Raw genomic sequence first — 25041 nt, forward strand, 5'->3', positions numbered from 1 at the left:
TCCCTCCCTAGCTGTCTCTCTTTGTCCCTCCCTAGCTGTCTCTCTCTTCGTCCCTCCCTAGCTGTCTCTCTTTGTCCCTCCCTAGCTGTCTCTCTCTTTGTCTCTGATAACTGTCCCTCCATCGCTGTCTCTCTCTCTGTCCCTGCTGTCTCTCTCTGTCCATGCTGTCTCTCTCTGTCCCTGCTGTCTCTCTCTCTCTCTCTCTCTCTCTCTCTCTCTCTCTCTCTCTCTGTCCCTGCTGTCTTTCTCTCTGTCCCTGCTGTCTCTCTTTGTCCCTCCATCGATGTCTCTCTCTGTCCCTGCTGTCTCTCTCTCTCTCTGTCCCTGCTGTCTCTCTCTCTGTCCCTGCTGTCTCTCTCTCTCTCTCTCCATCCCTGCTGTCTCTCTCTCTGTCCCTGCTGTCTCTCTCCATCCCTGCTGTCTCTCTCTGTCCCTGCTGTCTCTCTTTGTCCCTGCTGTCTCTCTCTCTCTCTGTCCCTGCTCTCTCTCTCTCTCTCTCTCTCCATCCCTGCTGTCTTTCTCTGTCCCTGCTGTCTCTCTTTGTCCCTGCTGTCTCTCTCTCTCTCTGTCCCTGCCCTCTCTCTCTCTCTCTCTCTCTCTCTCCATCCCTGCTGTCTCTCTCTCTCTCTGTCCCTGCTGTCTCTTTCTCTCTCTCTCTCTCTCTCTCTCTCTCTCTCTCTCTCTCTCTCTCTCTCTCTGTCCCTGCTGTCTCTCCCTCTGTCCCTGCTGTCTCTCTCTGTCCCTGCTGTCTCTCTCTCTCCATCCCTGCTGTGCCTCTCTCTCTGTCCCTGATGTGTCTCTCTATCTGTCCCTGCTGTCTCTCTCTGTCCCTGCTGTCTCTCCATCTGTCCCTGCTCTCTCTGTCCCTGCTGTCTCTATCTCTGTCCCTGCTGTCTCTCTCTATCTCTGTCCCTGCTGTCTCTCTCTCTCTCTCTGTCCCTGCTGTCTCTCTCTCTCTCTGTCCCTGCTGTCTCTCTCTCTGTCCCTGCTGTCTCTCTCTCTCTCTGTCCCTGCTGTCTCTCTCTGTTCCTGCTGTCTCTCTCTCTGTCCCTGCTGTCTCTCTCTCTCTCTCTCTCTCTCTCTCTCTCTCTCTCTCTCTCTCTCTCTCTCTCTCTCTCTCTCTCTCTCTCTCTCTCTCTCTCTCTCTGTCCCTGCTGTCTCTCTCTCTCTGTCCCTGCTCTCTCTCTGTTCCTGCTGTCTCTCTGTCCCTGCTGTCTCTCTCTGTGTCCCTCCCTAGATGTCTCTCTCTTTGTCCCTCCCTAGCTGTCTCTCTCTTCGTCCCTCCCTAGCTGTCTCTCTCTTTGTCCCTCCCTAGCTGTCTCTCTCTTTGTCTCTGATAACTGTCCCTCCATCGCTGTCTCTCTCTCTGTCCCTGCTGTCTCTCTCTGTCCATGCTGTCTCTCTCTGTCCCTGCTGTCTCTCTCTCTCTCTCTCTCTCTCTCTCTCTCTCTCTCTCTGTCCCTGCTGTCTTTCTCTCTGTCCCTGCTGTCTCTCTTTGTCCCTCCATCGATGTCTCTCTCTGTCCCTGCTGTCTCTCTCTCTCTCTGTCCCTGCTGTCTCTCTCTCTGTCCCTGCTGTCTCTCTCTCTCTCTCTCCATCCCTGCTGTCTCTCTCTCTGTCCCTGCTGTCTCTCTCCATCCCTGCTGTCTCTCGCTGTCCCTGCTGTCTCTCTTTGTCCCTGCTGTCTCTCTCTCTCTCTGTCCCTGCTCTCTCTCTCTCTCTCTCTCTCTCTCTCTCTCTCTCTCCATCCCTGCTGTCTTTCTCTGTCCCTGCTGTCTCTCTTTGTCCCTGCTGTCTCTCTCTCTCTCTGTCCCTGCCCTCTCTCTCTCTCTCTCTCTCTCTCTCTCTCTCTCTCTCTCTCTCTCTCTCTCTCTCTCTCTCTCTCTCTCTCTCTCTCCATCCCTGCTGTCTCTCTCTCTCTCTGTCCCTGCTGTCTCTTTCTCTCTCTCTCTCTCTCTCTCTCTCTCTCTGTCCCTGCTGTCTCTCCCTCTGTCCCTGCTGTCTCTCTCTCTGTCCCTGCTGTCTCTCTCTCTCCATCCCTGCTGTGCCTCTCTCTCTGTCCCTGATGTGTCTCTCTATCTGTCCCTGCTGTCTCTCTCTCTGTCCCTGCTGTCTCTCCATCTGTCCCTGCTCTCTCTGTCCCTGCTGTCTCTCTCTCTGTCCCTGCTGTCTCTCTCTCTCTCTGTCCCTGCTGTCTCTCCATCTGTCCCTGCTCTCTCTCTCTCTGTCCCTGCTGTCTCTCTCTCTCTCTGTCCCTGCTGTCTCTCTCTCTGTCCCTGCTGTCTCTCTCTCTGTCCCTGCTGTCTCTCTCTCTCTCTCTGTCCCTGCTGTCTCTCTCTGTTCCTGCTGTCTCTCTCTCTGTCCTGCTGTCTCTCTCTCTCTCTCTCTCTCTCTCTCTCTCTCTCTCTCTCTCTCTCTCTCTCTCTCTCTCTCTCTCTCTGTCCCTGCTGTCTCTCTCTCTGTCCCTGCTCTCTCTCTCTGTCCCTGCTGTCTCTCTATCTGTCCCTGCTCTCTCTCTCTGTCCCTGCTGTCTCTCTATCTGTCCCTGCTGTCTCTCTCTGTCCCTGCTGTCTCTCTATCTCTCTGTTCCTGCTGTCTCTCTATCTGTCCCTGCTGTCTCTCTCTCTCTCTGTTCCTGCTGTCTCTCTATCTGTCCCTGCTGTCTCTCTCTCTCTCTGTTCCTGCTGTCTCTCTCTATCTGTCCCTGCTGTCTCTCTCTATCTGTCCCTGCTGTCTCTCTATCTGTCCCTGCTGTCTCTCTATCTGTCCCTGCTGTCTCTCTATCTGTCCCTGCTGTCTCTCTATCTGTCCCTGCTGTCTCTCTCTCTGTTCCTGCTGTCTCTCTCTCTGTCCCTGCTGTCTCTCTATCTGTCCCTGCTGTCTCTCTCTCTGTCCCTGCTGTCTCTCTATCTGTCCCTGCTGTCTCTCTATCTGTCCCTGCTGTCTCTCTCTCTCTGTCCCTGCTGTCTCTCTCTATCTGTCCCTGCTGTCTCTCTCTCTGTCCCGGCTGTCTCTCTTATCTGTTCCTGCTCTCTCTCTCTCTGTCCCGGCTGTCTCTCTTATCTGTTCCTGCTGTCTCTCTATCTGTCCCTGCTGTCTCTCTCCCTCTGTCCCTGCTGTCTCTCTCTCTGTTCCTGCTGTCTCTCTCTCTGTTCCTGCTGTCTCTCTCTCTGTTCCTGCTGTCTCTCTCTCTCTGTTCCTGCTGTCTCTCTATCTGTTCCTGCTCTCTCTCTCTCTGTTCCTGCTGTCTCTCTCTCTGTTCCTGCTGTCTCTCTCTCTCTGTTCTTGCTGTCTCTCTCTCTCTGTTCTTGCTGTCTCTCTCTCTGTTCCTGCTGTCTCTCTCTCTGTTCCTGCTGTCTCTCTCTCTGTTCCTGCTGTCTCTCTCTCTGTTCCTGCTGTCTCTCTATCTGTTCCTGCTGTCTCTCTCTCTGTTCCTGCTGTCTCTCTATCTGTTCCTGCTGTCTCTCTATCTGTCCCTGCTGTCTCTCTCTCTCTGTTCCTGCTGTCTCTCTCTCTGTTCCTGCTGTCTCTCTCTCTGTTCCTGCTGTCTCTCTCTCTGTTCCTGCTGTCTCTCTCTCTCTGTTCCTGCTGTCTCTCTCTCTGTTCCTGCTGTCTCTCTATCTGTTCCTGCTGTCTCTCTCTCTGTTCCTGCTGTCTCTCTATCTGTCCCTGCTGTCTCTCTCTCTGTTCCTGCTGTCTCTCTATCTGTCCCTGCTGTCTCTCTATCTGTCCCTGCTGTCTCTCTCTCTCTGTTCCTGCTGTCTCTCTCTCTGTTCCTGCTGTCTCTCTCTCTGTTCCTGCTGTCTCTCTCTCTGTTCCTGCTGTCTCTCTCTCTCTGTTCCTGCTGTCTCTCTCTCTGTTCCTGCTGTCTCTCTATCTGTTCCTGCTGTCTCTCTCTCTGTTCCTGCTGTCTCTCTATCTGTCCCTGCTGTCTCTCTCTCTGTTCCTGCTGTCTCTCTCTCTGTTCCTGCTGTCTCTCTATCTGTCCCTGCTGTCTCTCTATCTGTCCCTGCTGTCTCTCTCTCTGTTCCTGCTGTCTCTCTCTCTGTTCCTGCTGTCTCTCTCTCTGTTCCTGCTGTCTCTCTATCTGTTCCTGCTGTCTCTCTCTCTGTTCCTGCTGTCTCTCTCTCTGTTCCTGCTGTCTCTCTCTCTGTCCCTGCTGTCTCTCTCTCTGTTCCTGCTGTCTCTCTCTCTGTTCCTGCTGTCTCTCTCTCTGTCCCTGCTGTCTCTCTCTCTGTTCCTGCTGTCTCTCTCTCTGTCCCTGCTGTCTCTCTCTCTGTCCCTGCTGTCTCTCTATCTGTTCCTGCTGTCTCTCTCTCTGTTCCTGCTGTCTCTCTCTCTGTCCCTGCTGTCTCTCTCTCTGTTCCTGCTGTCTCTCTCTCTCTGTTCCTGCTGTCTCTCTCTATCTGTTCCTGCTGTCTCTCTCTCTGTTCCTGCTGTCTCTCTCTCTCTCTGTTCCTGCTGTCTCTCTCTCTCTCTGTTCCTGCTGTCTCTCTATCTGTTCTTGCTGTCTCTCTCTCTGTTCCTGCTGTCTCTCTCTCTGTTCCTGCTGTCTCTCTATCTGTTCCTGCTGTCTCTCTCTCTGTTCCTGCTGTCTCTCTCTCTGTTCCTGCTGTCTCTCTCTCTGTTCTTGCTGTCTCTCTCTCTGTTCCTGCTGTCTCTCTCTCTGTTCCTGCTGTCTCTCTCTCTGTTCCTGCTGTCTCTCTATCTGTTCTTGCTGTCTCTCTCTCTGTTCCTGCTGTCTCTCTCTCTCTGTCCCTGCTGTCTCTCTCTCTGTTCCTGCTCTCTCTCTCTCTCTGTTCCTGCTGTCTCTCTCTCTGTCCCTGCTGTCTCTCTCTCTGTCCCTGCTGTCTCTCTATCTGTTCCTGCTGTCTCTCTCTCTGTTCCTGCTGTCTCTCTCTCTGTCCCTGCTGTCTCTCTCTCTGTTCCTGCTGTCTCTCTCTCTCTGTTCCTGCTGTCTCTCTCTATCTGTTCCTGCTGTCTCTCTCTCTGTTCCTGCTGTCTCTCTCTCTGTTCCTGCTGTCTCTCTCTCTCTCTGTTCCTGCTGTCTCTCTATCTGTTCTTGCTGTCTCTCTCTCTGTTCCTGCTGTCTCTCTCTCTGTTCCTGCTGTCTCTCTATCTGTTCCTGCTGTCTCTCTCTCTGTTCCTGCTGTCTCTCTCTCTGTTCCTGCTGTCTCTCTCTCTGTTCTTGCTGTCTCTCTCTCTGTTCCTGCTGTCTCTCTCTCTGTTCCTGCTGTCTCTCTCTCTCTGTTCCTGCTGTCTCTCTATCTGTTCTTGCTGTCTCTCTCTCTGTTCCTGCTGTCTCTCTCTCTCTGTCCCTGCTGTCTCTCTCTCTGTTCCTGCTCTCTCTCTCTCTCTGTTCCTGCTGTCTCTCTATCTGTTCCTGCTGTCTCTCTCTCTGTTCCTGCTGTCTCTCTCTCTGTTCTTGCTGTCTCTCTCTCTGTTCTTGCTGTCTCTCTCTCTGTCCCTGCTGTCTCTCTCTCTGTTCCTGCTCTCTCTCTCTCTCTGTTCCTGCTGTCTCTCTATCTGTTCTTGCTGTCTCTCTCTCTGTTCCTGCTGTCAATTCAATTCAAGTGGCTTTATTGGCATGACGCAGCTTGTACATGTTGCCAAAGCAAATGGTTGATAACATAAGCATGGATTACAAAACACATATTAATGTCATAGTATATACAAACATTTTCATCATAAAATAGAACATAAAATATTACGGCATAAACATGTCAGGTGACTGTCACTCACTGTCCCTCAGTCTATGGCAGGCAGCAACATAGGCTGCTGCTAGCTCACAGCTTGTTGAGTCCTCCCCTAGTAGGACTGGTAGTTTGTCTGTATCTGGTAGTGCAAGAAAACCTTTTGTTATTAGTTCAAATTTTTTAAAATGCGTTTCTCTAATATCTTTATATTTTTCACATTTGGTGAGGAAGTGCCACTCAGTTTCAGGCTCACTGAGGATGCAATGACAGCATAGCCTTTGCTCTGCAGGGAGCCAGGTTTTCCTGTGCCTCCCCTTTTCAACAGCGAGGCTGTGCTCACTCAGTCTGTATTTTGTCAAGGTTCTTTTTAGTTGTTGATCAGTCACCATGCTCAAGTAATCTGCTATGGTGTACTGATGTGTGTGATTTAGAGCCAGATAGCACTGCATTTTGCTCTGTGCTTTTGTTTGTGTTTTCCAATAGGTGATGTAGTTTTGTTTTAGCTGTGTAGTAATTTGATTTATTCTGATTGGTGATGTGTTCTGTTCCTGAGGTGTGTTAAGAGAGCAAGTTTGTGGACTCAGCCTCAGGACCAGCTGGGTAAGGGGGTTCCTGATGCTCCTCAGCTCTTGGCACTGCAGGGCTTGATAATGGTACGAGAGGGGGTCACTTCGTTTTAGGTGTGTCCAAAAGTTAATTGCTCTTTTTTGTATTTTTAGTATTAGTGGGTAACGGCCTAATTCTGCCCTGCATGCATTGTTTGTAGTTTTCCTCTGGACATGTAGGAGAATCTTACAGAACTCTGCATGCAGGGTCTCAATGGGGTCTTTGTCCCATTGGGTAAAGTCTTGTTTTGTAATTGGACCCCACACCTCACTGCCATAGAGTGCAATTGGTTCAATAACACATTAAATTAATTTTAACCAGATTCAAATTGGTATTTCTGTTTGGATATTTCTTTTTATGGCATAGAAAGCCCGGCGTGCTTTCCCTCTCAGCTCATTGACTGCTTCCTTAAAATGTCCAGTTGAACTTGAATGAATGAATGAATGACCTTTATTTATATAGCACCCTTCACAGCACGAATGCACAGGGTGCTTTACACTACAGGTTAATATAAAAAACACAATAAAAACAAAATCAGAAATAAATGACAATAGACAAACAGCAGTTAAAAACAGTGAAACCAGATAGAAAAAGTAGAATAAAAGAATTTGGATAAAATCATGAGTCAGTAATTAAAACAACACTATAGAACAGTGAGGACAAGAAAAAGGCGCCTATGTGTGATCAAAAGCCTGCCTGAACAAATGTGTTTTTAGTTGTTTTTTAAAAGAGTTCTCAGAGGGGGCAGTTCGCAGGTCCAGGGGGAGAGCGTTCCAGAGCCTTGGTGCTGTCACCTCGAAGGCTCGATCACCCCTTGTTTTTAGCCTGGTCCTGGGGATCACTAGGAGGTGCTGATCGGCAGATCTGAGTGAGCGGGTGTTGGTGTAGGGATGGATGAGTTCCGTGATGTAGATGGGGGCCTGACGGTGGAGTGCTCTGAAAGTGAAAGTGAGGACTTTGAAGTGAATTCTATAGTGTACCGGGAGCCAGTGCAGGGATACCAAAATGGGAGTGATGTGACATGATTTTTTTGACCTTGTGAGTAGCCTGGCTGCAGCATTTTGGACCATTTGTAGTTTATCTGTGGATGATTTGGTGAGACAGGTGAAAAGTGAGTTGCAGTAGTCAAGCCTAGAGGAAATAAAAGCATGCACGGATAGTTCTAGTTCAGAGTGAGATATGATGGTGCGCAGTTTTGCAATGTTTCTGAGGTGAAAGAAGCAGGTGCGTGTGAGTGTTTTGACATGTTTGTCTAGGTTCATGGCCTGGTCAAAGACAACACCCAGGTTTCTCAGGTGGGGACGTATGTTGTCTTTAAGGGACCCCAAGTGAGTGGCCACTCTAGCTGCAGTCTTTTCAGCTGCTACGATCAGCACCTCCGTTTTATTTGCATTTAACTGGAGGAAGTTACTCCCCATCCAGCTCTCAATGCCTAGCAGGCACTCCTGGAGAAGGCTGAGTTTCTCCAGGTTGTCTTGTTTAAAAGAGCAGAGTAGTTGTATGTCGTCTGCGTAGCAGTGATATTTAATGCCGGTGATTTTATTGATGAGGAGGCCTAGGGGAAGCATATAAATGGCAAAGAGGAGTGGTCCTAGCACCGATCCCTGTAGTACCCCACATGAGAGAGGGGTGGGGTCAGATTTAAAAGGACCCACAGCCACCGAGAACGTTCTCTCCCTCAGATAAGAGGCGAACCAGTTTAGAGCGCTCCCAGAGATGCCCACCCACTCCCTGAGCCTGTCCAAAAGGATGTTGTGGTTGACCGTGTCAAACGCTGCGCTCAGGTCTAACAGGACCAGAACAGAGCATTCACCAGAGTCAGCAGACATCAGGAGATCATTGTTTAGGCCTTAGTTTTAGGCCTAAATATGTGTAATGTGTGCAGTACTCTACATGTTTTGTACCAATTGAGAATTTTGGTAGGACGTCCTGAGATCTGGATCTTTTTTGGAATACCATTATTTTGGTCTTTTTGGGGTTTACTGCCAGGGCCCAGGTCTGACAGTAATGCTCTACTAGCTGCTAGCAGGTCCAGGCTCTGCTGTAGGCCGTCTGCTGTGGGGGACAACACAACCAGGTCATCTGCAAAGAGCAGGCATTTCACTTCCCGAAATGTCTCTCTGTCTCTCTATCTGTCCCTGCTCTCTCTCTCTCTGCTCCCTCTGTCTCTCTCTATCTGTTCCTGCTGTCTCTCTCTATCTGTCCCTGCTCTCTCTCTCTCTGTTCCTGCTGTCTCTCTCTATCTGTCCCTGCTCTCTCTCTCTGTTCCTGCTGTCTCTCTATCTGTCCCTGCTGTCTCTCTATCTGTCCCTGCTCTCTCTCTCTATCTGTTCCTGCTGTCTCTCTCTCTGTTCCTGCTGTCTCTCTCTCTATCTGTCCCTGCTGTCTCTCTCCCTCTGTCCCTGCTGTCTCTCTCTATCTGTTCCTGCTGTCTCTCTCTCTCTGTCCCTGCTGTCTCTCTATCTGTCCCTGCTGTCTCTCTCTCTGTTCCTGCTGTCTCTCTCTCTATCTGTCCCTGCTGTCTCTCTCTCTCTGTTCCTGCTGTCTCTCTCTCTGTCCCTGCTGTCTCTCTCTCTGTCCCTGCTGTCTCTCTCTGTCCCTGCTGTCTCTATCTGTCCCTGCTGTCTCTATCTGTCCCTGCTGTCTCTCTCTCTCTCTCTCTCTCTCTCTCTCTCTCTCTCTCTCTCTCTCTGCTGTCTCTCTCTCTCTGCTGTCTCTATCTGTCCCTGCTGTCTGTCTCTCTCTCTCTCTCTCTCTCTCTCTCTCTCTCTCTCTCTCTCTCTCTCTCTCTCTCTCTCTCTGTCCCTGCTGTCTCTCTCCGTCCCTGCTGTGTCTCTCTCTGTCCCTGCTGTGTCTCTCTGTCCCTGCTGTGTCTCTCTCTGTCCCTGCTGTGTCTCTCTCCGTCCCTGCTGTCTCTCTCTGTCCCTGCTGTGTCTCTCTCCATCCCTGCTGTCTCTCTCCGTCCCTGCTGTCTCTCTCTGTCCCTGCTGTGTCTCTCTCCGTCCCTGCTGTCTCTGTGTCCCTACTGTAGGTATGTATGTACCTTTATTAATCCTCCTGTGGACATGTGTCCTCTGTATTGGACCCATCCTAACTATATTTAGGAGCAGTGGTTCAGTGCGGCGCTCTGGGACCAACCCCAGTAGTAATGCCAGTACCTTGCTCAAGGGCACTGCCAGTATGTACCTAGCATGCATGTCTTTTGATTTGGCATAAACTGGAGTACCCGGAGGAAACCCACGCAAACTCAGGGGACAACATGCACACAGGGTGTTGAACCCAGGACCTTCTTGCTGTGAGGCAACGGTGCAAACCACTGTGCCTTCTAAACCGCACTGATACTAACCTACTGACATGTCATCGTTCTGTCCTTCTAAACGGTTTTCTCTGTAATAATCTGTAACCGTAGTGATCTGAGTTGTTTGTCAGATATCCTCTCCATTCCACTGTGTATTTAGTGTTCAGTTCTTGTCAGAGGTGTGTTTTCGGGGACACGGCTGACTAAACATGCCTGTTCATTACATCCTGTTTTCCTGGTCCCTGCAGAGATTCAGGGATTCATATTAGATCAGATTCAATTTATTGTCTTATCTTTATTGTCAAGTACAACTGTGCAAAAAGTACATTGCAGTATATACAGTATAACATGTAGATATGTGGAGTATATATGACAAAACTATATGGAGTAAATATGCTAAGCGAATGTATGTACAACAGTATTATGTATACAGTCAGTGGTACAAGTATGATTCATACACTGATAATAAACCATACTAGCCAGTGGTTTAACTAATATGAGTATATGCTGTGTATATATATATATATATATATATATATATATATATATATATATATATATATATATATATATATATAAACTAAAAGGAGAATACCTTCAAGGGAAAGAAGGGACCGCACACTCCACAGGACTGGTTTTTGCTTTTTTATTGTTGCACAACGCGTTTCGCTATCGCTTCCTCAGGTGCTATGCCATAGCGATAGCGAAATGCGTTGTGCAACAATAAAAAAGCAAAAACCAGTCCTGTGGAGTGTGCGGTCCCTTCTTTCCCTTGAAGGTATTCTCCTTTTAGTTTATATATCTCTCTTGCGCTGACCTGCACCTCCAGTCGGGGTCCAACCAGATGTGCACGAGTCTTATTTAGTTTAATATATATATATATATATATATATATATATATATATATATATATATATATATATATATATATATATATATATATATACACATACAGTATGTACAGTGTTATTGTACAGTGTTATATGGATACACTATAGGTTGGATATAGTGGTATAATGAAAGTAGGTACGAGTACAGTGTAAGACAGTTGTAGACTGTCTACTGTCTGTCCACTAACTACTGACTACTGTCTCTACTGTCTGGCTGTCTGCTGTCTAATGACTACTGACCACTCACTACTGTCTAGTGACTACTGTACTGACTACTGTCCACTGATTACTGTCCACTGACTACTGACTAGTGGCTACTGTCCACTGACTACGTCTACTGATTACTGTCCACTGAGTTTTCATATCGACCAACATACACAGTGATACCGATATGTCTATAGATGATCAATCAGCTCTACTACAGTTACCTGTTACAGCCTCCGCCCACACTACACACTGCATCAACATGGCTACCGTGTCTTTGGTGCCTTGCTCAGATGGTTAATACATGAATGCCAGTGTATAAATATAGTCCATGGAAGGCGAATGGTACCCATGTGTTGAAGCATTAGCTACTGTACCTGCTATATAGTAACACTTATTTTATACATGTCATTTATACATCTGTGGTTGAAACATGTGTCATCGTGGCCCCAGGACAAGGTTCCCCTTTCACCTCGCTGGGTGAAAAGTCCTCAGGCCAGGGATACAAACGATCGCCAATTAGGCTCAACGTCATGTAACAAGGTACTTTGTTGGCTTTGTTATTAGACCCGATGGCACGAAGTTGCAATATTCAGCTGATTGTTTGGAATGGTGCTTGAATACGACGTCTCGTACATGCTGCTGTCTGATGTTACGGTGCTTGAATATGCTGTCTGATGTCACAGTGCTTGAATACGACCTCTCATACATGCTGCTGTCTGATGTCACAGTGGATGAATATATACGACCTCTCATACATGCTGCTGTCTGATGTCACAGTGGTTGAATATATACGACCTCTCATACATGCTGCCGTCTGATGTCACAGTGCTTGAATACGACCTCTCATACATGCTGCTGTCTGATGTCACAGTGCTTGAATACGACCTCTCATACATGCTGCTGTCTGATGTCACAGTGGTTGAATATATACGACCTCTCATACATGCTGCTGTCTGATGTCACAGTGGTTGAATACGACCTCTCATACATGCTGCTGTCTGATGTCACAGTGCTTGAATACGACCTCTCATACATGCTGCTGTCTGATGTCACAGTGGTTGAATACGACCTCTCATACATGCTGCTGTCTGATGTCACAGTGGTTGAATACGACCTCTCATACATGCTGCTGTCTGATGTCACAGTGGTTGAATACGACCTCTCATACATGCTGCTGTCTGATGTCACAGTGGTTGAATACAACCTCTCATGCTGCTGTCTGATGTCACGGTGGTTGAATATGCCGTCTGATATCACGGTGGTTGAATATGCTGTCTGATGTCACGGTGGTTGAATATGCTGTCTGATGTCACAGTGGTAGAGCCATATGAAATCCGCGTTCACGGAATCGCGGAATTGACCAATAAAAATGGAATCAACTGTAAACATGTAATATTGCAGAATTTGCCCTAATTTGCACTGAAATCCCGTGTTCGGGAGAACATGGAACGTTTGGTGCAAAGCAAACGCGACCGGGGACCAGGGGAGGAAACTAACTTTTTGGCTTACCAGCCAACTGGCGAGTATCTGATTTTTTTTTCCCCAGCCAAACAGATTTTTTACCAGACAAAAAAAATCGCTAATTGTGATAATTACTTCTTTGTATGTCAAGCCGCGTCAATGTTGTGTATGCATCTGGGTAGGCACACTGTGCCTTTAAGACAGCACGGTGGTCTTACGACAGTGCTGTGAAGTGTTGTGGTAACGTCAGTTGGGTTGGTGTGCTGTTGACGTTGTGCAGTGCACTGGTTGAGCTAGCCCCTTTCGTGACTGCGATGTGCAAGCCAGGGGCTTTTGAGCATGAAATAAAATGTCTAACCTTACGTCGTAGTCCGGTGCTTTTTTGGAAACATTATAGTCATAACAGATATACACCTAGCTGGCTGCTTTGAGCACACGGGGCTAACGTTAGCTAGCAAGCAGCTATAGCTAAAACGCTAACTAGAAGCTAACCACTGTATACAGTTCCAGTAGACAACATTACACCTTTGATTTAAATGTGTCCTTAGTAACTTATACTCGATGGTTGTACTAGGGTTGGATGCAGTTCCCCGTTGGTCAGTCTGTCTGTTTTCCATATTCTGCTGTGTTTAACGTTATCTGTTTGCGAGTGCTCCTGATGGCTAGCCTAGTAGTACCGCGGGACTTTTATTATTATTATATGTCCGCGGGTTGGCCAGTACTGCGCAAACGTTTATTAAACATTATATGTCCGCGGGTGGTCTTGTGCAGTGCTCTCGTGGCACTGTCAACTAAAGCGAGCACTCAGAAGACGCGCACCGTTTGCCAGTGCAGTGATTGCAGAATGTTTTATTTTTTTTGTATACTCGCCAGACTGGCGAGTGGTCTTCATGAATCACTCGCCAAACGTAAAAAATACTCGCATTTGGCGAGTAAAGTGGCCTAATTTCCTCCCCTGTCGGGGACGCTACAGCGTGTTACACACAACACGCAGCAATTTCGAAGTGTCTGGCTGCTTCGGTGTTAACGTTAACGTCGGAAGAAATTCCACACTAAGCCCTAAATTCAGAGCAGCGCAGTATCCTAATGACTTGTATATGACCGGCGATAAGGTGTTTTGCTAATTCTGTCAACATACCGTGGACTGGACCCGCAAAACACGTGCGAAGATCACTCTCCAAAAGCCATGTCAGGAACACGGAAAAACACTGCTTCAAAACACACGAGTAGGGTATATCTGCAGTGCCGCAACACACCAGCTCTCTAACGATGATCCCTGGTGATCACAATAGATACAGCTAGAGGGCGAGGCTAATCACTGACACTATTGTGATGAAATAGCTATGTAACGTTGCAGTACATAGGACTAGAAATGATAGCTTCTTGCTAAATCTGTTTGTTTAATGCAAATTATTGTCGGTACACACAGTCCTTTATAAACAAGGAAAGATGAAATTACCTACCTGGGTTCCATCCTAGAGGCTAATCTCTCCTGTGACAAAATGGCATCCAATGTAATAAAAAAAGTCAACCAACGAACTCTATTCTTGTACCGGATCTCCTCTCTGGTAAACAAGAACACCCTGAAGACTCTGGCAGGAGCACTCATTCAGGGGTACTACGACTATGCTTGCACCTCATGGTACCAAAGCACCTCAAAGGCGCTAAAAACAAAATTACAAACATCTCAAAACAAACTGGTCAGACTACTGCTTGACCTTACTCCTAGAACCCACCTCACCCCTGCCCACTTTGACAACCTAGGATGGCTTAGAGTAGACGACAGAGTACAACAACTTGCAATGGGCCTGGTCTACAAGATACACTACACGACCAAGGTACCCATGTACATGTCAAAATACTTCCCAAAGGTCAGTGAATACCACGATCACAACACCAGAGGGAGCTCCACAAATCATGTTAAACCCAGATTCGGCTCAAATAAGGGACTAAACACGTTTCGCAATTATGCCACATCAATGTGGAACGCCCTACCCAAAGCTGTAAAGGAATGTGGATCACTACCCACTTTCAAAACCTCTCTCAAGGGACACCTACGGGAGACTGCAATTCAACACTGGCCCCTGTAAATATCCTAACCCAACCCCCTCCAATGTACAGTCATTTACCTAGTATGGTTTTGTCAATAGTTCAATGTACAATTGTGTTTGTTTGTACAGTGTCTCCCCCCCCCCCCCCCCTCAATGTACAGTGTTACTTGTTTATACAGTGTGCCCCCCGGCCCCCCCCCCCCCCCAACCACCTCCAATGTAAATTACCCAGTATGGTTGTCAATATCCCAATGTACCCAACCCCCCCCACCCAACCTCCTCCAATGTACAGTTTCTACGTCAAATGTATATACTCCCTTTTCTTGACTCCTTCTGTATCACAAACAGTACTGTATTTGCAAATCTGGTATGTCATAAATGTATAGATGTAGCAGTACTGACTATCTGTATGTCATGTATGTCATATATGTCTATATAACAAAGCAGGATAGCCGGACCAGCACTCACAGGTTCAATGTTTTTTTAATTGGCAGCCTGAATCAAAGCAGACATGTTTCGGACTAATGTCCTTCTTCAGTGGTATGGCTAGCACTGGAAATGAATTCAAGGTGATGATTAAATACACCTGGCAGGTAAATGACACGGCAGGAAATGACATCACAACGCAGGTGTGCCTATGCAATATGACTAAATGAATGACCTATCAAAATAGAGTACAATCATAATTTATACATATGTATAGATATATCTATATCTATCATCAATAAATATTTATAAACAATACAATACAAAACGAAACAAAATTACCAGAAACTTGATAACATATAACATGCCCTTTCATTTATAGGGCTAATTGAGCCACTTTACTTGAATTGAATTAATTAATTTCAAATTATCCATAGGGCATCTAGTTTGGCAACAAACAACATCTTAAATCAGACCAGAAATAACAATGTGGGAGTAAGGAGGTTAAAGGAAACAGGTTAAGACGTTCTCTTCATTCATACCTATATAGAATTACACGTTATCCGTCCTTTGACTCGGATAACGTGTAATTCGTCCAATCTGGTGTATTTGCTAAAATGTCCTTGTAATTTTTCCTATGTGGGCAAAACAACGAGAGCCTTTAAATCAAGAATAAGTGAACACAAATGTGCTGTGAGGAATTTAGATGTCAAGTCATCGGTAGCTCGGCATTTCTCTAAGTGTAAGCATACCGTCAACGACCTCAAATATATGGGACTAGAGCTAGTACTCAGGCCAGCGCGAGGTGGAGACAGACACAAGCTGCTGCTGCAACGTGAATGTTATTATATCCACCTGTTTAATTGTATCGAACCTAAAGGTATGAATGAAGAGAACGTCTTAACCTGTTTCCTTTAACCTCCTTACTCCCACATTGTTATTTCTGGTCTGATTTAAGATGTTGTTTGTTGCCAAACTAGATGCCCTATGGATAATTTGAAATTAATTAATTCAATTCAAGTAAAGTGGCTCAATTAGCCCTATAAATGAAAGGGCATGTTATATGTTATCAAGTTTCTGGTAATTTTGTTTCGTTTTGTATTGTATTGTTTATAAATATTTATTGATGATAGATATAGATATATCTATACATATGTATAAATTATGATTGTACTCTATTTTGATAGGTCATTCATTTAGTCATATTGCATAGGCACACCTGCGTTGTGATGTCATTTCCTGCCGTGTCATTTACCTGCCAGGTGTATTTAATCATCACCTTGAATTCATTTCCAGTGCTAGCCATACCACTGAAGAAGGACATTAGTCCGAAACATGTCTGCTTTGATTCAGGCTGCCAATTAAAAAAACATTGAACCTGTGAGTGCTGGTCCGGCTATCCTGCTTTGTTATACTGAACTTTATGGGATTACAGCACCCAGTGTGAGTACTTGTGAGCGCGGTCTAACTTGACTATATATGTCTATATGAATTGAAAATGGGGGACCCTGATGGAAACAAGACAAACGTCTTTCTCAGGTCTGCATCCCCTTAACAATTGTATGTATTGAGCCGTACTGTATTGTACCCATTCTGCAATCTGTTAAATAAAGTTTTCATTCATTCATTCATTCAACTAAATAAACTAAACGAAAGGTGCCTAAATTATAAAACGGGGGAAAAAAAAGGAATTTGGAAAAAAATTTAATGGAATTTGGAAAAAAATTAAACGGATTTCATATGGCTCTACGGTGGTTGAATATGCTGTCTGATGTCACGGTGACTGACACCATGTTGTTTCTCTGTCTCTCAGTCTGGAGCTGTTATACCTGGGAGGGAACCTCATCACGGCGATCCCTCCAGAGTTGGCAAACCTTCCCTACCTCAGCTACCTGGTGCTGTGTGACAACCGCATCCAAAGCGTCCCGCCACAACTCACCAGGTACGACCGTCGCAACGCGCCTTCTCTTCTCCAATTTAGATTCTTTGATTTTAATCTGTAAAATGATGTTTCCCCTATGCAATCATGCAGAGGGACCTCTTTTAAATCGAGGTCTTATCCAAGATGTGCCTATCATTTTTCAGGAAATTACTCATTCACCATGGAAAAAAGCATACAACATATAGACTAATAATCAACTAACAAAACCTTGGTCCACTAAGAACCCAACTCACTAATTGATAGGTGGCATCCCTAAATTGTATTCACACACACACACACACACACACACACACTTGACATTAGACGACCATTAAAGTAAGGGACAATTCATTGATATAAATGGTGAAGAGGATGGGACCCAAAATGTAACCTTGTGTGGCACACCTTTTGTTATTGACAAAAATTCATACTGGGCATTTCTTGACTTTACACACACACTCTCAAACAAATAATTCTGAAACCAATCACATGCCTTTCTATCCAAACCAATACTAGATCATCTTTGTACGAGCAGAGGATGATCAACTGTATCAAATGCAAAACCGTGCCCAGTGGCGTGGAGTCATCGCCCTGCCCAACCTCACTGTAGTGGGAAAAAAGGACATAAAACGAAGATGATGATGATGATGATGATGTAGATAGATCTACACAAATCTGCAGCACTGTGTTTATTCCTGTCTAATGCAGATATTGTAGCATTTGTAACTAATGTAATGGTAAAACGTTGATAGTTCACCAAAGATGCCAGGACTAAGCATGGTAATTTGAAGATTGGCCGGTAATTATTAAATCATCTCCTTTATGTAAAGGAATCACATGGGCCATTTTCAAACATTAGGAAATCTGCCCATTGAGATGGAAAGATTAAATATATGCGTTAATTGCGCTGTGATAATTATGGTGCTCAGTTTTAGAAGGAATTATTTTTTAATTGATCCTTTCCAGTTGAACTCTTTGTATCGATGGCTTGCAATGCTTCTAGATCAGGGGTTCTCAAACCTTTTTATACCACAACCCCATTTTATTTAGGATATTTTTTGGTGACCCCACACTTAATGTATCGCGTAATTTCAATGTGGAATTAAGGAATATCAAAATAAAAGCACATGTTGTTGAACTTGATCATGCATATTTATTAGAATTATAGCACTATGTTATCATTAAATACACATTTATAAAACGAAGCATATTTAGGCCAGATATGTTGCCAGAACATAAACAAAATCTAAAATGACCTACCCACGACCCCACTTTGGGTCGCGACCCGTAGTTTGAGAACCGCTGTTCTAGTTTCTTTACTTCCTGTTGCAGGGTTTGCCAATACAATAGCTGACAGGAAATGAACTTGGGGCCCTAGCAACAGCATTCCAGTGAGACAAGCTAATAATACAAAGCTGACTTATACACACAATGTGGGAACAGTATAGGAAAATAACCAGTGTTGTTCTATTCTTAACCTATGGACGTTTTGAAGGTACAAGGTTCTGATCAGACATCCCTCTCTCTTCAGGCTCCACTCGATACGTTCTCTCAGTCTCCATAACAACCTGCTGACCTATCTGCCCAGAGAGATCCTCAGTCTGGTACATCTAGACGAGCTTAGTCTTCGTGGCAACCCGCTGGTCGTGCGCTTCGTCAAGGACATGACCTATGACCCCCCGTCGCTGCTGGAACTGGCGGGTCGTACCGTCAAGAGCCGGAACGTTCCGTACTCGCCCTGTGACCTGCCCTCCAACCTCACACACTACCTGGACCTGGCCAGCAAGTGTCCCAACCCCAAGTGTGCTGGTAGGACATGTTATGTTGTGTGTTGATGTCCTAATAATCCCATCCCTGGTTAGAACAGTGATAATACACATGAATCATGTTTATAGTACTGTAAGATGTGTTCTCATTGTATCAAATGGATAACATTATCAGGACAACATTATGTTTGTCATAATAATATGATTAGGGGTCGACTGGCATGGTTTCTACATGGCCAAGCCGACAACGACATTTAGAGAGCAGGGCAGCTGATGGACGATTTTCTTTTGCATCTGAAAAACACAGCAATTATAGCAAATGAGACCACTACAAATGAGACCACTACAAATGAGACCACTACAAATGAGACTACTACAAATGAGACTACTACAAATGAGACCACTACAAATTAGACCACTACAAATGAGACCACTACAAATGAGACCACTACAAATGAGACTACTACAAATGAGACCACTACAAATGAGACCACTACAAATTAGACCACTACAAATGAGACCACTACAAATGAGACTACTACAAATGAGACCACTACAAATGAGACCACTACAAATGAGACCACTACAAATGAGACTACTACAAATGAGACTACTACAAATGAGACTACTACAAATGAGACTACTACAAATGAGACCACTACAAATTAGACTACTACAAATGAGACTACTACAAATGAGACTAGAAAACGACTAAACTTAAATTCACTGATGTTAGTTGTGATGCTCTTAAGCATCAGGCAAAAACGGGGCCTTTCGTTTTTGATGACTACATACCTTTTTTGCAAAGCTTAGATGTATACTTATAGCACATGCATGGGTCTGGTCTCTTTTGAAAGGTAACATTCTGAAGTTGCTAAAGCAATAAAGACAAATCACTGAGTGCTAAAAGATACAAAAAATAGATAATTTTCCCATGCATACATTTGCACGTTATACCGTGGTGAATATAAGTATGTTTTTAGATCGGTCTGGGGTAATTCCTGAAATGCTGAGGAATAGCCTTATGCTTGTATTATACTATAACCGTTGCCGTTTCTTGCCTGGACCCGCTATTATTCTCAAATCAAATCTATATCATAGGTATTATGTTTCATCATGAATGCATGAAGGGGGGGGGGGTTGATGCGTTGATCGCCACCAACGACATACGTTGTGGACTAACGTTACACACACACACGTTCGGATCGAGGTGAAGACATGCTTGGATCAACGCAAGATTGATATCATATAGCCCTTACCTTGACTAGGATGTACCCCAAAAATAATATTCCAATTATCTGATCGCGATTCCAAGTATTGATGTCCATCGTGTCGCCAACATAATCCACCACACATCATGCATCGGGAGCATTTGATTCTTCTCAATCCAACCGTTATAACCGCAACCCTTGCGGACGAAAAAAATTACCCGGAGACATTAGATCGACGCACAGGCCAAGATACAAGGTTTCAAAGGGTGCTCGATACCGCTGTCTAGCTGGATGCGGCCGGTATTGCACTTTGGCGACCTCAGACTCCCTATGTAACACCAGGGCCCTCATTTATCAACGTTGCTTACGCACAGATATGTGCGTAACCCGTGCGTACGATCGTTTCTAAGCAAAGTGTGTGACTTATCAATTTGAACGTGTGCTTGACTTTGTGCATATATCTACGCACAGCTCAGGGCATGCGTACCTGGCGCCCGGTGGTAGAATTTTAATATTGCAGTCTGCAACGCGGAAATAAGCTTCCGTGCATTAGTTTCAACACTGGCGTGTTCAACTTCTGTATGACCCTTAATTCATTATAGTTCATTGTAAAATAGCGACAGTAGTGTAATTATAACGGGCTCATGCGCGAACAAGAGGTTGGCCTGCTTGTTTGGCACAGGGGGGGGCAGACGCAGAACACCCACCTCCAAACGCGATTAAATATTGTTTCAAATAAAAAGCGAAATACTATTATTTTGTGTCATGTTTCCAAATAAGATTGGCCACAACGAAATGCTTTCTACTTCAATTTGTTGGTTAGAATAGATTACCTCCGTTGAAACTTCACTGAGACTAAAACAATTAAAAAAACAATATTTTTTTTGTGAGCTCCGCGCACAGACGTGATAATAATAACAATAATAATAATAATAGCTTCATTTTATATAGCGCCTTTCAAGAGACCCAAGGTCGCTTTACATAGATATGGGGGGGGGGGGGGAATAACAAGGTAACAAACATAGTGGACAGACGCAACATATAAATATGATGATGATAGGATTCAAGTTCGCGTTTTTATTGATCACATAGGCAGGCTATACATAGGCTACATGGCACGGCCCATCGTGATATTGGAGATGGATCGAGCAATAGACTGTTACTGTAGCTGTCAAAGCTCCATCACAAATGCAGTTATGTGAATAGAAAGGGATTCCACTCAGTGATGCGCATTTGCCCGATACATGTCATTGCTGCATGCCGGGAGGAAAGGCATGCTGCATGTTTTCAATTCATTAAATAAAACGGATACTTTTTGCAAGGGTTTACTTACTGTCATACAAATAATCAACCAACTACATACTGTAACTTTTCAGTGCACGTTCTTATTTACATTGCTCCCGCAGACCCGCACACAGACATGATGGAATTCAAGTTCAAGTTTGTATTGATCACATAATAGGCAGGCTACACATGGCGTATAGGCTACAACATCATACATGGCAGTGAGATTAATTGTTCTTGTATATGCTCTCGTATTATTGTTTATATAGGCTACCCAATACCGACATCAAAATAGATTGTATGCCTCTACAAATCATATGCAGCAGGTAGAACATTTACGGAAAATCTGTTGCGATTTGGAATAAAATTGAGGAGAACTTTAATCCCTGGGTATTAATCGAACGAAACGGAAAAAGGCAGTCATATTCCAGCACGGTCTTTATTAGTTAATATGGTCTTTAAGTTAATAGATATCATATCCAACATCACCGTACGTGTACATGTCTGTCAGCCTGTCACGTATTTCTCCCATAACACGCTTTGCTCGGCTTAGTCCATTTTTCCACATTTCATGGGGGTGTTCCATTACCGTATATGGTTAATTACGGGCGGTGCTATATGCAAATACTTAAAATCGTGCATGAGCGTGGAGCGTAGAACTTAATGGTATTTTTCAAGACGGAGTGTGCGTACGACCCATGTACGCATGTGTGATGAATCCTGATTTTTCTGTGCGTACACACATTCTAAATTCTGTGCTTAACACATTCGGGGCCATTGGGATGCGTCTAATAAATCTCTAGAGGACCGGCAAATGTAAACAGACGTGGGGCTGTTTGTAGAGCTAAATCTATACTTTATAGTATTGCTATCTGTCCATTCTCATTGTCAATTGAGACCATAAACCGTCCCTTCAAAATGGCTTAAAGAAATATTTTTTTCATCAATACGTTCTCATTTTATAGCGCAGTGAATATAAGCGCTATACGGGATTTGGTCTAGTATATTTCCTGGAAGGCGAGATAAAGGGCTAATAGTTACTAACGTTATATCTAATGGTATTTCCGTTATACAGATGCTACAGTTAAAACTCAAACTGCATATGATCGGCACGATCCTCAAGCATGTATGCATGAAAGGGGGGGGGGGGGGGGGGCGGGAGACGTCGTTTCTTATTATTGATTACCAATAACCGTGTTCGTCTAAGTAGCCACATAGGCAGATCGTATCGTATCGTATCATAACAAGGCTCGATCGGGCTGTAATTTACGTGAAAAAGATCTTACCATGAACCGGTTGGATCCCCCAGAGCATTTCCCCGTTATCGATCGCCATCTGGTAGATCGATATGTCCATTGGCTGATGATAAATCCCCTTATTGCATAGTGAAATCCGCGCTCCAAAAGGTATTCCGTGGAACAGACAATAGCTATCGCTTCAGATGAGTAGAAAACTACATTAGAGATCCAAAAAAAAAGACAATTTCTGCCACAGGGCACACTGCATTATCATGATAGCGCCCCTAAGAGGATCTGGCCGGTATTGCACTTTCTCTAATTCAAAGAGTAGGGTATATCTGCAGTGCAGCTTGGCGACCTTGAATAGGTTATTAAAATGGAATAAAAGCCAAAACAACTTGCCACGGATATATCCGTGCTTCTGTCCACAACGGGTGGAATCGAAACACTGAGATATACATTGTTGGGCGGGATTGTGTTAAGAACAAAGATAGAACACTTTCTAAGAATTGTTGATAAATGAGGGCCCAGGCTCCCTGGATGGATAATGAATCAAAATATCGGAAAAAAGGAAAAACGACCCAGAAACGTGTTAACATGTGATTGGCACCCAAAGTGTTGAGACGTTTTTAAGTTCACTAATGTTAGTTATGTTTCTACTGTACCGTAGCAAGTGCAAACATCAGCCTAAATAAACATGCAATATTAAATATTAAAAAATATCTAAAATATTGCCTTCAAACCAATTAATTTACAGAAATTCTTCTGACTATGTTAACCCTGTCCCTCTCCCCTCCCTCCTTCTCACCCTCTCCCCTCCCTCCCTCTCTCCACTCCCTCTCCATTTATTCTCCCTCTCCTCCTCCCCCATCCCTCTCTCCTGCTCTCTTGTCCACTCCCTCCCCTCGCTCTCCCCTCCCTCTCCCACTCCCATCTCTCTCCCCCCCCCCTCTCTCCCTCTCCCCTCTCTCTCTCCCCCTCTCTCTCTCTCTCCAGGTGTGTACTTTGACTCTTGTGTGCGCCACATCAAGTTTGTAGATTTCTGTGGGAAGTACCGTCTGCCCCTCATGCACTACCTGTGTTCCCCGGAGTGCAGCTCCCCCTGCAGCTCCAACCCCCAGAGCGACGCAGACTCGGAGGACGAGAGCAGCGTGCCAGCCGCCCGCCTGCAGAGGGTGCTCCTGGGATAGATGCTTCATCTGAGCCACAGTCCAGGCCTCTTCCTCTTGTCGGCGGTTTTGATGAAGACCACGGACGTTATTACGCACATGTGCATATACTGTACACTCTCTTTATCTGTGTCTCTCTCACGGGTGCTGCTTTGTGGTGCCGGGCAGCCTGGGAGACTGGACAGAGACAGAGACAGACTTGGAGAAGAAGCGCTGCTCAGACATTATCGGTTCGGAAGAGGAATTTATTTGCGGTGGGATTGTCTGACACTGGTGGGCCGGATGGAAGTGGGAGGAGCCTCTAGACCTCTGAATCCCACGTCTGGTGGTCTGTCACTGTGGTACTGGACGCCATACCTTAGTATACGCACATCTATATACTGTACACACACACACACACACGCACACGCACACACTCATACTAATACACAGAATGTGAGACTGTTTCCTGTCTCCAAAAAGACATCACCATCCACCTCATTTCATCCTGTTTTCCTGGTTTGGTTGGAGCTGTTTTTAACGGACTAATCCTCCCTGCGCTCCTCCTCTGTGTTCAGGAGAGAGATTACTGAAACGATGTCGTCGTGAGACAAACCATTCATTCACATCTGTGATACTGAGCTCTCGGCCACAGAGAACAGGGATGACGTTTTTCTGTTTTTATTTTGTTTTTATTCCTTCAGGATTTCAGTATTTTTTTCTTCATTTCTGACAAAGTCATAATCCGGCTCCATCTTAGTAAGGGAGTTTATCTTGTATTAAACCTCACTGTGCTTGTCTCTAGATATGTCCGGTAAAAGTTTTCTTATTGTGCTGGCGGATCGTCTTGCAGTGAGAAAGTTGGACTAGAATTTTTTTTAAATTAGCTTGATGAGGCTTAGTACATGATTGCAAATCTTTTTTTTTTTTTTTTTTTTGCATCACTCCGTTGCTGTGTTGTCCTGACAAGTGGTGTTTTAGGTGCTAATCTCGGATCAGCCATCAGAGGGCGGTAGAGCCTCTAGGCAGAGACAGAATCTTCTTCCTTATTAAAGGTAAACTACGCAGTTTCAGGGGAGTTGGGTTTGTTTATATTTGCAGACCCTGCAGTTACTGTAGTTTGCAAACCATATTTGCTATACATGTAATTCTTATACAATTATTCTCTGTTGTGTCATTATAAATCAAAATTGAATAATTTTAAGGCACTGTGAACCAAATGTAAGCCTAGAATATGTTTGTAAGCGGAATTGCAGGCCATGCCTTTGTAAAGAGCAGTGAAACGGTAGGTTTTCAGGTAGCTTCCTAGTGTCCGCGCTCAAGGGACTTTCATTTAATGAAAATATACCTTACCTTAAATTACCTTAGTAATTTGTTAATTTCTTTGACTCTCCCAAAACTGGTTACTGTAGTAGGTATTTTCTGTGAGACAAGGTGTTTTTTAACAACTATAAAAGAAGGAAGGGTCATCACGTCAGAATACCAGCGTTCTATGCTCTGCTTGGTGCCAGACTTTGGTGCCAGTTCTATTGAAGCCTATGGGAGATAATACAACAGATATACCAGCTATCTGAGGAAATCAAACGTTGGCTAGTTAATAATGCAACAAATTGCTGATGATTCTGACATCCGAGGTAATAACCTGTACGAATAACATGAACAAAGAGATGGCTGATCCCATTCAACTCAATGTTGGCCCGAACTGAAAGTTTCCACACTTGGCACCAATGTGCGTTCATGCGCTACAACCGTGATGGGACAATCCTTCCTTCTTTTATAGTTTCCTTGGGGAAAGGCAGGATGTGAACAATGTTGAGTTTATCTTCTCTCTCTCAAGT

At 45.0% G+C, this 25041-nt stretch overlaps 1 protein-coding gene across 1 annotated transcript in view; it reads left to right on the top strand.

Annotated features, from left to right (window-relative positions):
- Positions 1-24550, top strand: part of lrrc58b (leucine rich repeat containing 58b) — a 77661-nt gene extending 53111 nt beyond the window's left edge. The window contains exons 2-4 of the mRNA XM_084314779.1: positions 16449-16577; positions 18088-18365; positions 23052-24550. Coding sequence (XP_084170905.1) covers positions 16449-16577; positions 18088-18365; positions 23052-23245 — 601 coding nt within the window. The 3' untranslated portion in view covers positions 23246-24550. The remainder of the gene's footprint in view (positions 1-16448; positions 16578-18087; positions 18366-23051) is intronic.
- The last annotated feature ends 491 nt before the right edge of the window (positions 24551-25041 follow it).

The sequence above is a fragment of the Notolepis coatsorum genome (genome assembly GCF_963971535.1).
Source record: "Notolepis coatsorum genome assembly, chromosome: 5".
Taxonomy (NCBI): domain Eukaryota; kingdom Metazoa; phylum Chordata; class Actinopteri; order Aulopiformes; family Paralepididae; genus Notolepis; species Notolepis coatsorum.